This window comes from Aquarana catesbeiana, linkage group LG06 (assembly GCF_042186555.1).
Source record: "Aquarana catesbeiana isolate 2022-GZ linkage group LG06, ASM4218655v1, whole genome shotgun sequence".
NCBI classification, from domain to species: Eukaryota; Metazoa; Chordata; class Amphibia; order Anura; family Ranidae; genus Aquarana; species Aquarana catesbeiana.
Window position 1 is genome coordinate 26,800,958 of NC_133329.1, and position 14,465 is coordinate 26,815,422.

At 43.4% G+C, this 14,465-nt stretch overlaps 1 protein-coding gene across 1 annotated transcript in view; it reads right to left on the bottom strand.

Moving 5' to 3' along the window:
* Window positions 1-6,634: 6,634 nt before the first annotated feature.
* LOC141148241 (uncharacterized) overlaps window positions 6,635-14,465 on the bottom strand; it is a 65,370-nt gene continuing 57,539 nt past the window's right edge. The window contains exon 4 of the mRNA XM_073635495.1: window positions 6,635-7,098. Within this exon, the coding sequence (XP_073491596.1) occupies window positions 6,725-7,098 (374 nt within the window). The 3' untranslated portion in view covers window positions 6,635-6,724. The remainder of the gene's footprint in view (window positions 7,099-14,465) is intronic.

Genomic DNA, 14,465 nt, shown 5'->3' on the forward strand with positions numbered 1-14,465 from the left:
TACTGGAATTTGTATTTATTTATTTTATATTAGAAATTGCAGTGATCAGCGACTTATAGCGGGACTGCAATATTGTGATGGACAATCTGACACTAACTGACACTTTTGACACTTTGTGAGAACCGGTGATACTAATACAGTGATCGGTGCTAAAAATATGCACTGTCACTGTACTGATGACACTGGCTGGGAAGGGGTTAAACATCAGGGGCGATCAAAGGGTTAAATGTGTGCCTAACCAGTGTTTTTGTGTACTATGTGTGCTTTGCAGAGAAACAAAATCCAGCACATCCCCGGTGACAGAACAGAAATCTGCCTTGTTTATATAGGCAGAGCTCTCTTCTGTGTCTCTCCTTGCTGATCAGCGGGTGCCAGTGGACATCCATTGTCCGGCAGTTACCGATCAGCTTGTGCTTTGTTTAATCACAGCACAGCCACAGTGGCACACGCACGTGCCCCTTACCCAGAAGTGGCGGATCATGTACTAGGTGTGTGATCTGGTGCAGGAGAGCTATGTTATGCGGTCGGCAAGTAGTTAATAAAAGTTAGGTTACCAGTGGTGTTTGGTGTGTAGGGAAATGCACCCTTGTCAGTCTTTAAAAAATGTTGATTGCCACAAAGGTAATTTGTTTGCGCCGGCCAAGGATTCCAGCTCCACCTCTGATTCAGTTACTACGACCGAGTCTGCATGATCCCACCGTTCCTAAAACTTAGGGAAATCCCAATTATGGCACTATGGACTAAATGAGGTACAACTCCAACCAGATCAGTTACAGTACCTAGATCAGTTTCAAACTTTACAGTTGCTATAGGATACTCTTGGGTACCAATACCAATACCAATCTTCAGAACTGACACCAAAACTGACTACAAATAGCAGATTTTTTTCTACTTCCCATTGACCAGAGTTGGTTGGTATTTTTATCCCCCACCAGCTACAGATAACCAGCATCACTGACCACAGATGTGGGCACTTTTCCCCCCACTGACCACAAATAGCAATTACTTTTTTCCTTTCTCAGACCACGAAATGTGGACCGTTTTTTCCTGCCACTGACTAAAAATAATGAGAATTATTTTCTTTCTCTGACCGGAGATGGGCATTTTTTTTTTATCTCCCACTGATCACAGCTGGTGGGCATTTTTTTCTCCCATTGACCACTTTGGCTGAACATTTGGCTGAACATTTATTTAATCCCGCTAACCAAAAACCCAAAGCATTTGTACCCACTTGAGTAGCAGTAAAGGGGAGATATAACACATGACTGCTAGGGTAGCTTCTTCTTTCGGCCAATCGGGAAATCAGACCCGCTTCCTGATTGGCTAGGGGGAGGATCAGGGGTTTAATAGCGAATATTAATTCGCTATTGTAACACAACTGGGTGGGCACTCAGGACCCGATTCCTGATTGGCTGAGAGGCAGAATCAGTCTTAGGAGGGCAGCGAAGCGTGGCATTTCCTTGGGAGACAAGGTGGGACCAATGAATTAATAGCCTGTAGCATCTGAGTACCACTTTCAAGTGCAGGAGGTTCTTTGTCTGCTTCATCTTTGTGTATCACCTGAGGTCAATCACTTCACTGGGTATATGTAAGAGTTGACAACCACTTTATTATTTTCTACTATAATGATCAAATTCTGACAGGGGTTATAATCCTTTCCCGTACCTTTCCAAAGTGAAGTAATTTGACTTTCACATTTTACAAACATATTTTATTTATTAAATGTCGTATTTTTTAGATTAGTAAGGAAACAAGGACTCAATCTGCAATCAGTTGCTATCTGAGATAAGATATCAATCACAAAGGAAAAGTAATGTTTTCAATGGCGGCACAAACTACAAAACTTCCATTGTAAAAATGAGCATCAAAGAGAGCCCACTCCCATGTACATAGAGTATATTCCCTGAGCAATTTACTAGGAACACTGTACAAGAACATGGTGAGGCCTTCCCCAATTCTTTGTGGCATGGATTCCACATTCCTTAAACATTCTTTCTTTTCCAAGAATTTTATTGGGTTTTACCAAGAAATAAAAACAATACAGCGAGGTTTGAAGAGTCACATACACAACTTCCAATGGTACATAAGAATAAAACTTAGAACAAGTAACTTGAAGCTACCTAAAACCTGCTTCTCACAGAAGTCAGCATAAAAATGAGGGAACAAGGAAAGAATAAAATTTCTGAGCAAAACCTGGTGAATGTTAGGTAGGAGGCTAAGAATACGAATAGTAGAAACAAGGGGTGGCCCGTCCATTAAGGGTCGCTATTGAAACACTGATCCTCCACCTGGCCAATCAGGAAGCGGGTCTGAATTCCAAAGTGGCTGAAAGGAGAAGCAATCTGCAGGGAAACCGCGATGCCCGCTATCTGTGATGCCCGCTGCGCTGCCCGCTATAGATAGGGTAAGTGCAGCGGACCCGACCGACCGGGCGGGGGGGTGTATGTGTTTGCCATCCTCCCATAAACAAATTACCACCAGCTGCCACTGGTAGAAACATTGGCCAATGCTATTTTCAGTAGATTATGCTTTTGATCCATGTAGGATATGGGAATAATAACCACTTTATCAGTAAAGCTGAGATTTAGGTTGGCATAACTAGCTGCTTCAGCTCCGAAAGATTTTACCCCCTTCCTGACCAGAGCACTTTTTGCGATTTGGCACTGCGTCGCTTTATTTGACAACTGCGCGGTCGTGACACGTTGTACCCTAACAAAATTGAAGTCCTTTTTTTCCCACAAATAGAGCTTTCTTTTGGTGGTATTTGATCACCTCTGCGGTTTTTATGTTTGCGCTATAAACAAAAAAAGAGCGACAATTTTGAAAAAAATTCAATATTTTTAACATTTTGCTTTAATAAATAGCCCCCAAAAATATATAAAAAAACCCATTTTTTTTTCCTCAGTTTAGGCCAGTGATGGCAAACCTTGGCACCCCAGATGTTTTGGAACTACATTTCCCATGATGCTCATCTACACTGCAGAGTGCATGAGCATCATGGGAAATGTAGTTCCAAAACATCTGGGGTGTCAAGGTTCGCCATCACTGATTTACGCCAATATGTATTCTTCTACATATTTTTAGTAAAAAAATTGCAATAAGTGTATATTGATCTGTTTGCGCAAAAGGTATAGTGTATACAAAATAGGGGATAGATTTATGGCATTTTTATTATTCATTTTTTTTTTACTAGTAATGGCGGCGATCTGCGATTTTTATTGGGACTGCAACAATATGCAGTATGAACAGACAATATGTCTCTTCTCCCCTCAGAAAACCAGAAACTGTGTGTTTACACACAGAGATCCCGGTTCTCTATGTGTCAGCCGCAATCACGGGAGCCCGGCAGTGATCGTGACCGCCAGGCACTCGCTTCGGCTCCGGGGGAGAGCCCCTAGTGGCCACAGGGCGAAGCAACGTAACATAACGTTGTTTCGCCCAGCCGTGCCATTCTGCCGCAGTACAACTGCAACGGCTAGTCGGCAAGTGGCTAGATATGTGAAAGCAACTGAAGAGTAATGGAAGGGGGATAAGTGGGTAGCATACAGAGGGTAGGGAGGGGTGTGTGTGCGAATGTCTTCATGCTTGCAAGTGGGAGGGGGATAGGGGAATCAGGGTGACACATCGCTTCCGTCTCCTTATTGATCAATAATCCTTAAACATTCTGCTCCATGTTGAGATGATTGCATCACACAATTTTTGCAGATTTGTCAGCTGTGAATTCCCCATTCTACCACATCCTATAGATATTCTACTGAATTCAGATCTGTTGACTTGCCTACCATCTGTGTGCCTCAGCAGAACCTGAGATCCATCAGACCATTCTACATTTTGAGCCCGTGCCCTCTGCAGCCTCATCTTTCTGTTGTTGGCTGATAGGAACTCAGCATGGTCTTCTGCTGTTGCAGCCCATCCACCACCAGGGTACATATTTTGTGCATTCTGAGATTCTTATAGTTATAAAGATCGGTTATCTGTGTTACTGTATCCTTTCTGTCAGCTCTAACCAACCTGTCCATTGACCTTTCCCATCAACAAGGTGATGGCACCAATAATCATGCTACAGTCAAAAACACATTTTTCCCCCATTCATGTTTTCTGTGAACATCAACTCAAGCTCCTGACCTGTATCTGTATGATGTTATGCATTACATTGCTGCCATGAGATTGGCTTGATTATATAATTTCATGAACAAGCAAGTGTACAGGTGCTCCTAATAAATTGCTCAGTGACTGTATTAATTAAGCACTAACTATAGAAACAAGATTTAAGGACCCTTCACACTGGCGATGTTTGCCAGCGGGGGATCTCTGCACAGATTCCCACTGAGCAGGCGGATTACAGGTCCGTGTCCGCTCCGCTGATGCAGAGCAGACATTGACACAGACACAACCCGCTCTCCTCTATGGGCTGTCAGATAGAAACATATCACCTGTCCATTTCCATCAGACTGTTATCCGATCCGATCCACCAGACAGATGGGGAATCCCCTTCCATCTGTTTTTAGCACATAGGATCAGATCAGATGTCGGTGGGTGTAAACAGACACATGTCCATTGACATCCGCCGCTCCATAGAGAGCAATGGATGGTCCAATTGGGCTTGCCTGAAAAACTGGCAGGCGGATCCAATCAGGTCCATCAGTGTGAAAGGGGCCATAAACATTAACACACATTGATAGCATTATTGACACTAAATTGATCTCTTTAACACACATATGTAAAAAAATATGTAAATCAATAAAACACTTAAGATTTCCATCAAAATTATTGAATAATGATGTTGACTAGATAATTCAACCAGATAATATAAGGTGATTTTGCTGCCACACATCATAGTAGACCCTTAGTCTTTATAGTTTTATGTGTGTGGACTCCATTATTCTCCTATTTTGCCTTCTGTGTGACCATGTTGGGTCTTTAACTTAATAATGATGATAAAAAAAAATCCTTTGATTTTGTGAGCACCACTGGGACTATTAAAAGCCTGACTCTGGGCTTGTATTTGCACCCTCCAGTGCTCCACTCTCCCCTCTAAGGTCTCAGGTTGCTACATGAGGCCACAGGCTCTACTCTTCTTTGCCTCTTCTCTGAGCTAGACAGTCCTCAGTGATGCAGAGAATGGCATTAACTTGAGGACATCATTGGTGCACTCTAAAGGATTAGAGGAGAAGTACAGCCAAAGCTCATTTGTTCTGCACTCCTGTGACCCGTTTTCAGCAGACAGCGGGCTGAAGCACACTGTCGGCTAATGTCACAGATCCGTCCACTTGCCTGGACTGGCACAGCACCGCTGAGAGCCTGAGCCGGCCGCTTCTGCCCCCTCCACAGCCCAGCGCTTCAGTGAGCATGGGGAGCAGAGCAGACAGTAGTTACTGACTTTCCCCAGCTCTCTGCTCAGGGAGCTCCGAGAACCGAGTGATCTGTTGTTTGATCGGTCGGTTCTCAGCCTTAGAGCTGACCGGGTACAGATACAGCATTGGATAGATGCAGCATCCATCTAGGTAAGTATGATTCTAAAATAAAAAAAATCCCATACTTCTCTTTTAAATAGTGAAAGAAGGGCCCTATGGTGATGCCCCCTTTAGAAGTTGGGGCCATGACATTCTGCATTTACTGTCTTTTTTTTTAGACTTTTGGGTTTTGTGATGCTGTCAGTCATTCAAACATGAAGACATCCTGGAGGACATCCTGTGGAGAAGAGATTCTCTGTGGGACAGCTCTTGATTGAAGGTGTGTATTGTAACCTGGGAGCTGCTTTTTTATTATTTGCCCAGTTAGGGGTACTGTTTTTTTAAGTAGTTGTAAAGGGTTTTTTAAAAAACAAACATGGTATGATTACCTGCTCTGTGCAATAGTTTTGCACAAAGCAGCCTCCTCCTCTCGGGCCTCTGCCAATACTCCTGCTTATCAGTGCCCCCATAGCAAGTCACTTGCTATGGGTACACTCATGTGGGGTCCATCCAGAGCCACACTGTGTGCATCTATTGACACACACAGTGAGGCTCAGCCCTGCCCCCTACACACTCATCACTAGATTTGATTGACAGAAGCAGGAGCCAATGCCTCCCACTGTTTTCATGAGGTCCAGTAAGGGTGGGGGGGGGGAGCTGCACGTACAAGATTTATTACCTTAAAGTGTTACTAAACCCACAACAGTAAAAGCATAGCATGCTTGTTATACTCACTGTGGATCTTAAGGGGTTAATCCTCTGCATTGTGTAAAAAGGCTGTTTTATCCTGTATGCACAGATCCTCCCCTTCCTGTAATGTCTATCTGGGGAAGGCCAGCTAACACAGTCAGTGTAACCGACCTGCACATGCTCAATTGTGTATTTTATGCTGGAGAGAACAGTTACTTGTTCTCAGAGCTAGCCAGGTCACATGATATTGACATCACACATGTGGGCGTGTATACAGGCTGAAGAGGAAATCTCCTCCTTCCTGATCTCTCAGCATTGAAGAAACTGTGCAGTTTATGATGTAACCGTGGTATACAGATCATCCAAAAAGGTATATAGTGGCAGGATTTTAATGTAAAAAGAAGATTTATAAGCTGTGGGCACTGTGGGGGGGGGGGGATGAACTATTTTCATATTACTGGGTTTGGTAACATTTTAATACAGAGAATGCATTGAGGTAAAAAAAACCTTTAATCTTTGCAACCACTTTAATTACAAAAAGTTAGCTTTTTCAGGTTGGGCTTAAATCAGGCTTAACGAGTCTATTGTATAATACAAGAACTTTCCTTTTTAGCGGCTTCCAGATCTGCTAAGAGTTCTCTTTTTGCTCTATGTTCAGCTTTCATCACTGTTTTCTCTTGATCTCTCTCATGAATAAAGTTTAATAAAATGCTTTTTCTGTCGATCTTCTCAGCAATAGGATTTCTTTTCTCTCTCATTCGGAACTCCACATCTTTAATGATCTCATAAAGACACTTCAGGATGGTCTCGTGTTTACGGCGAGTTTTCTGATGATCCTCAACAGTGTAATTCTCCAGTGAAAACATAGTATCTACCCCCATCAGCCTGAATTTTTCCTTCACGTCTGGCAGATTACTGTTGAGCGCACGAGTGATGACCACAATGGGCATGAGTCCTTAAAACAGGAAAAAAACAAAGTGTGAATTTCTTTTTTTATTACAATATTACTTACACACACAATCCTGGAAGCTCTATGCATTATACAAAGGACTGTATATTCCTCTATTTTTTATTATTTCTGAGTTATATGCTGCAGCTCCACCATCTCCTGTAATGCTGTACAGAGTTACTGCCACAGTAATGCCAAAGTAGCTAATAAAATGATATCATTAAGAGCCCTTTCACACCGAGCCGCCCATAGCATCGGCAGTAAAACACTGCTATTTTTTTTTTAAATCAGTACTTTTTTTATTCTTTTCATAGCAGTACAAGTTATACATTTATACATACATTTTATTCCAGATACATAATCTTACTTCTAGCATTCACCCACCCCAAAAAAAAAAAAAAAACACAAAAACAAAAACTAAAAGCAAAAAAAAAAAAACCCAACAACAAAAAAGATTTCCTCCCCCTACTGTATCTCTCCCCCCCCCCTCGACCCCAATCCTCCCATCTTCTCCCAAAATTGTCCCTCTCCCATATTGATTAATCTTTTATTTTCATTGTCCCAGGCCTCTACCCAGCTTTTCCAGATAGCATCAAATTTATCTCGGCTCCCTCTATGTGTATAAATAAATTCCTCCTTTATTATGGTTTCTTTTATTTGTGTTCTCCATTCTTCGACCGTTGGGGGGTATATAGATATCCACCTCTCGTCATTGCGATATGTGTATGTTTTAAAATATTTGGTTCCTCCACTTTATTTATTAAACATAAATTTGGGTCTAGTGAAATTTCTATACCTAATGCGCTATTTATGTTTTTAATTATATCCTGCCAATATCGATGGAGTTTGGGGCATTTCCACAACATGTGTATTAGATTAGCCGGTGCACCACTACACCGGGGGCATAAGGGGGATTCCCTGCATTTCCACTTAAATAGTTTTTCTGGGGTATAGTATGATCTATGTGTAATAAAAAGTTGTATTAATTTTTGAGTAGCTGACAGAGATACCTTTGGGATCGCAGACAAGACCTCCGACCACTGAGCGTCAGTCAGTGCTCCCAGGTCTCGTTCCCACTGCGCCCTGGCCGGCACCACTACCGCTTCCTTAAATTTACACTGCAATATCTCATATTTTAGAGATAAGTCCCTTCCTTTGATCTCTTTTCTTCAAAAATATTGCTATTTTAGAGACATTAAACTTAAATACAGATGTACGGGCCTGGATATGAAAGGCATGTCTAAGCTGGAGATACTGAAAGAACCTCTGTCTTGGAATCCCGAATTCCTCAGATATTTGCGCAAATGATTTTATGTTATTGTTCTAAAACAGTTGTTCCACATATCTCAGCCCCTGAGTTTTCCAAAGCCCAAATCCCTCCAATCTCTGCACTTCCTCAAAGTTTGCGTTATTCCATATTGGTGTATAGGAAGTATAACCTGTAATGCTAGTAATCTTTTTTATTGCTAGCCATACCTTATTAAATAGCTCACCTGTCATGAATTTCTTATCTTTTTGAAAGGTTTTTGTCTCTAGTAGGGACATCAGTGAATATCCCTTACCCAGTGGAAGTAATAACCCCTGTATGGGATCATTCTCATCTACCTCTATCCAGCCAAAAAATTGCTGGATTTGTATAGCCAAAAAATCATTTTTTGGATGTGGGATAGAGAGTCCCCCCTCATCTTTAGCCAGCATTAAGGTTGTTAATTTAACCACTTGACGACCGCCAAACGCCGATGTTTGTCGGCAAGGTGGCACGGACAGGCAAAATCACGTACATGTACGTGATTTGCCTTCCGCGGGTGGGGGGTCCGATCGGACCCCCCCCGGTGCCCGAGGCGGTCGTCTTTTGTCCAGCGGCGATCAGAGGTGAGGGGGAGACCATCCGTTCGTGGCCCCCCCTCGCGATCGCCGCCGGCCAATCGAATCATTCCTTTGCTGCTGTATGCTAAACAGCAGCAAAGGAAATGATGTCATCTCTCCTCGGCTCGGTAATTTCCGTTCCGGCCCGAGGAGAGACGACATGTGAGTGAGTGCACCAACACACACACACACAGTAGAACATGCCAGGCACACAAAACACCCCGATCCCCCCCCCGATCGCCCCCCGATCCCCCCCCGATCACCCCCCCCCGTCACAAACTGACACCAAGCAGTTTTTTTTTTTTTTTTCTGATTACTGCATAGTGTCAGTTTGTGACAGTTACAGTGTTAGGACAGTTAGTATTACCCCCCTTTAGGTCTAGAGTACCCCCCTAACCCCCCCCTAATAAAGTTTCAACCCCTTGATCACCCCCTGTCACCAGTGTCGCTAAGCGATCATTTTTCTGATCGCTGTATTAGTGTCGCTGGTGACGCTAGTTAGGGACGTAAATATTTAGGTTCGCTGTCAGCGTTTTATAGCGTCAGGGACCCCCATATACTACCGAATAAATGTTTTAACCCCTTGATGGCCCCCTAGTTAACCCTTTCACCACTGATCACCGTATAACCGTTACGGGTGACACTGGTTAGTTCGTTTATTTTTTATAGTGTCAGGGCACCCGCCGTTTATTACCGAATAAAGGTTTGGCCCCCTGATCGCCCGGCGGTGATATGCGTCGCCCCAGGCAGCGTCAGATTAGCGCCAGTACCGCTAACACCCACGTACGCAGCATACGCCTCCCTTAGTGGTATAGTATCTGATCGGATCAATATCTGATCCGATCAGATCTATACTAGCGTCCCCAGCAGTTTAGGGTTCCCAAAAACGCAGTGTTAGCGGGATCAGCCCAGATACCTGCTAGCACCTGCGTTTTGCCCCTCCGCCCAGCCCACCCAAGTGCAGTATCGATCGATCACTGTCACTTGCAAAACACTAAACACATAACTGCAACGTTCGCAGAGTCAGGCCTGATCCCTGCGATCGCTAACAGGTTTTTTGGTAGTATTTTGGTGAACTGGCAAGCACCAGCCCCAGGCAGCGTCAGGTTAGCGCCAGTACCGCTAACACCCACGCACGCACCGTACACCTCCCTTAGTGGTATAGTATCTGATCGGATCAATATCTGATCCGATCAGATCTATACTAGCGTCCCCAGCAGTTTAGGGTTCCCAAAAACGCAGTGTTAGCAGGATCAGCCCAGATACCTGCTAGCACCTGCGTTTTGCCCCTCCGCCCGGCCCAGCCCAGCCCACCCAAGTGCAGTATCGATCGATCACTGTCACTTACAAAACACTAAACGCATAACTGCAGCGTTCGCAGAGTCAGGCCTGATCCCTGCGATCGCTAACAGGTTTTTTGGTAGTATTTTGGTGAACTGGCAAGCACCAGCCCCAGGCAGTGTCAGGTTAGCGCCAGTACCGCTAACACCCACGCACGCACCGTACACCTCCCTTAGTGGTATAGTATCTGATCGGATCAATATCTGATCCGATCAGATCTATACTAGCGTCCCCAGCAGTTTAGGGCTCCCAAAAACGCAGTGTTAGCGGGATCAGCACAGATACCTGCTAGCACCTGCGTTTTGCCCCTCCGCCCAGCCCAGCCCACCCAAGTGCAGTATCGATCGATCACTGTCACTTACAAAAGACTAAACGCATAACTGCAGCGTTCGCAGAGTCAGGCCTGATCCCTGCGATCGCTAACAGTTTTTTTGGTAGCGTTTTGGTGAACTGGCAAGCACCAGTGGCCTAGTACACCCCGGTCGTAGTCAAACCAGCACTGCAGTAACACGTGGTGACGTGGCGAGTCCCATAAGTGCAGTTCAAGCTGGTGAGGTGGCAAGCACAAGTAGTGTCCCGCTGCCACCAAGAAGACAAACACAGGCCCGTCGTGCCCATAATGCCCTTCCTGCTGCATTCGCCAATCCTAATTGGGGACCCACCACTTCTGCAGCGCCCGTACTTCCCCCATTCACATCCCCAACCAAATGCAGTCGGCTGCATGAGAGGCATTTTCTTTATGTCCTCCCGAGTACCCCTACCCAACGAACCCCCCCAAAAAGATGTCGTGTCTGCAGCAAGCGCGGATATAGGCGTGACACCCGCTATTATTGTCCCTTCTGTCCTGACAATCCTGGTCTTTGCATTGGTGAATGTTTTGAACGCTACCATGCACTAGTTGAGTATTAGCGTAGGGTACAGCATTGCACAGACTAGACACACTTTCACAGGGTCTCCCAAGATGCCATCGCATTTTGAGAGACCCGAACCTGGAACCGGTTACAGTTATAAAAGTGTAAAAAAAAAAAAAATTATATAAAATAAAAAAAAATAGTTGTCGTTTTATTGTTCTCTCTCTCTCTATTCTCTCTCTCTATTGTTCTGCTCTTTTTTACTGTATTCTATTCTGCAATGTTTTATTGTTATTATGTTTTATCATGTTTGCTTTTCAGGTATGTAATTTTTTATACTTTACTGTTTACTGTGCTTTATTGTTAACCATTTTTTTGTCTTCAGGTACGCCATTCACAACTTTGAGTGGTTATACCAGAATGATGCCTGCAGGTTTAGGTATCATCTTGGTATCATTCTTTTCAGCCAGCGGTCAGCTTTCATGTAAAAGCAATCCTAGCGGCTAATTAGCCTCTAGACTGCTTTTACAAGCCGTGGGAGGGAATGCCCCCCCCCCACCGTCTTCCGTGTTTTTCTCTGGCTCTCCTGTCTCAACAGGGAACTTGAAAATGCAGCCGGTGATTCAGCCAGCTGACCATAGAGCTGATCAGAGACCAGAGTGGCTCCAAACATCTCTATGGCCTAAGAAACCGGAAGCTACGAGCATTTTATGACTTAGATTTCGCCGGATGTAAATAGCGCCATTGGGAAATTGGGGAAGCATTTTATCACACCGATCTTGGTGTGGTCAGATGCTTTGAGGGCAGAGGAGAGATATAGGGTCTAACAGACTCCAATTTTTTCAAAAAAGAGTCACTACCTATTGCTATCATAGGGGATATTTACATTCCCCGAGATAACAATAAAAATGATTAAAAAAAAAAAAAATGAAAGGAACAGTTTAAAAATAAGATAAAAAAGCAAAAAAATAATAAAGAAAAAAAAAAAAAAGCACCCCTGTCGCCCCCTGCTTTAGCGCTAAGGCGAACGCAAGCGGCGGTCTGTCGTCAAACGTAAACAGCAATTGCACCATGCATGTGAGGTATCACCGCGAAGGTCAGATCGAGGGCAGTAATTTTTGCAGTAGACCTCCTCTGTAAATCTAAAGTGGTAACCTGTAAAGGCTTTTAAAAGCTTTTAAAAATGTATCTATTTTGTTGCCACTGCACGTTTGTGCGCAATTGTAAAGCATGTCATGTTTGGTATCCATGTACTCGGCCTAAGATCATCTTTTTTATTTCATCAAACATTTGGGCAATATAGTGTGTTTTAGTGCATTAAAATTTAAAAAAGTGTGTTTTTTCCCCAAAAAATGCGTTTGAAAAATCGCTGCGCAAATACTGTGTGAAAAAAAAAATGAAACACCCACCATTTTAATCTGTAGGGCATTTGCTTTAAAAAAATATATGTTTGGGGGTTCAAAGTAATTTTCTTGCAAAAAAAAAAAACTTTTTCATGTAAACAATAAGTGTCAGAAAGGGCTTTGTCTTCAAGTGGTTAGAAGAGTGGGTGATGTGTGACATGAGCTTCTAAATGTTGTGCATAAAATGCCAGGACAGTTCAAAACCCCCCCAAATGACCCCATTTTGGAAAGTAGACACCCCAAGCTATTTGCTGAGAGTCATGTCGAGTCCATGGAATATTTTATATTGTGACACAAGTTGCGGGAAAGAGACAAATTTTTTTTTTTTTTGCACAAAATTGTCACTAAATGATAAGGTCAGAGAAGGGGAATATAGGGATTATGACGGTGCCAGGAAAACACGGTACATATCAAGATTTTTTAAAAATGAGTAATTTTTATTAGAACATATCATATATAAAAAATAAACACAAAAATTACAGAATCAAGGTGTGCATAAATACTAAAAGCATATCTGTAGTGAATTTCACCGAGCTAGGCCTCATAGATGTTGCGGCCAATGCAAAGGATAGGTATTTTAGGTATCCGACATGTTTCGCCAGTATTGGCTTCTTCCGGGATAAGTTGTTAATACCTAAAACGCTACAGTAGTTCTGTGAAAATGACATAACAATCAGTGAGTATATTGGATAAGTGATACATTAAAAAAGATGTCATTTAATTATGTATATATATATATATGTTTGCGAGCTGACAGTATAGACTAACCTCCACCACCACCCAAAAGGCACCAAGAAAAGTTCCCCACACACCATCGGGCAGGCTAAAAGTCCTCATCCCAAAACAATCACCCCACCAGACATTCTATGGATGGAAATGAGATACCTGCAAGTCACCAGAGGGGGCCTCACACAACTCCAGCACTAAACCTCCAGCCAGGAGCACAATAGATAGCTGTAGAGGGCAGTAAAGAGGACCTGGCCAATTATGTATCTAGAGAGGTATAAATTATTTACAGTAAGTTCATCTATCATAATATCGCCTTTTTCTAGAAAGGTCATACAAGTTTCAATAGTAGATAGAAAAAGGAAAAAATTTTTTTTTTTTTTTTTTTTTTTTTTTTTTTTATGTGGGACTAAAAAGTCTCCAATAAGTGTACTTACAGAATAGTGCTTTTTAAAATGAATGACAGGACACCGATAAATCCTTACGCTCAGAGAAAAACTCTAAACATCAACAGGAGCAAGATTTGCATAAACAGAAGAGGAGTTTATGTGCCACTTGTAAGACTGTCAGAGGGGAAAAAAAAGACATAATCATAGAAGGCACTTTGGTTGATCCATAAGTGAACTGCACCAGCACAAAGCAAGGTAAGTACAGACTTACCATTGGATAGATCTATAGCGAGATGCTGGACTAGGTAGAGCCAGCAGCCAGCGACAACACTAGATAAGAAAAAACCAGAAAGCAAAAGGTAGTGTAAACATGAGGTAAGTCTATTGAAGCCCCAAGCAACTGAGGGTGCATACTGGTACCTACCCAGTCAAGTGGTGGTTGATGCGTCGGTGTCCTGTAACATCCCTGGCGAGTGTGTTTGCCTGGGATGCCGGCGTTTTAATGCCCTCCACGCACGTGCGGCGTCTGACGTCACCGCACGTGTGAGCGGACGAAAAAAGCCACGGCGCATGCGCCCACCGCAAAACCGTCCCGGCCTACAAGATCCAGAGGGCATTGCGGTGGTGTCCAAGGTGATGTGATTAGCATCACAGGCAAGACGCGATGTCAGCCGCCGTATAGGGCGGAATGATACCTGGAAATGAATGGAAATTTCCAATGCGTCGTGGCTGAGGCGGGCAGAGGGGATCCCCTAAGCCCTTGGGTGTCCATACAGCTAAATGTGCACCTAGTAGGA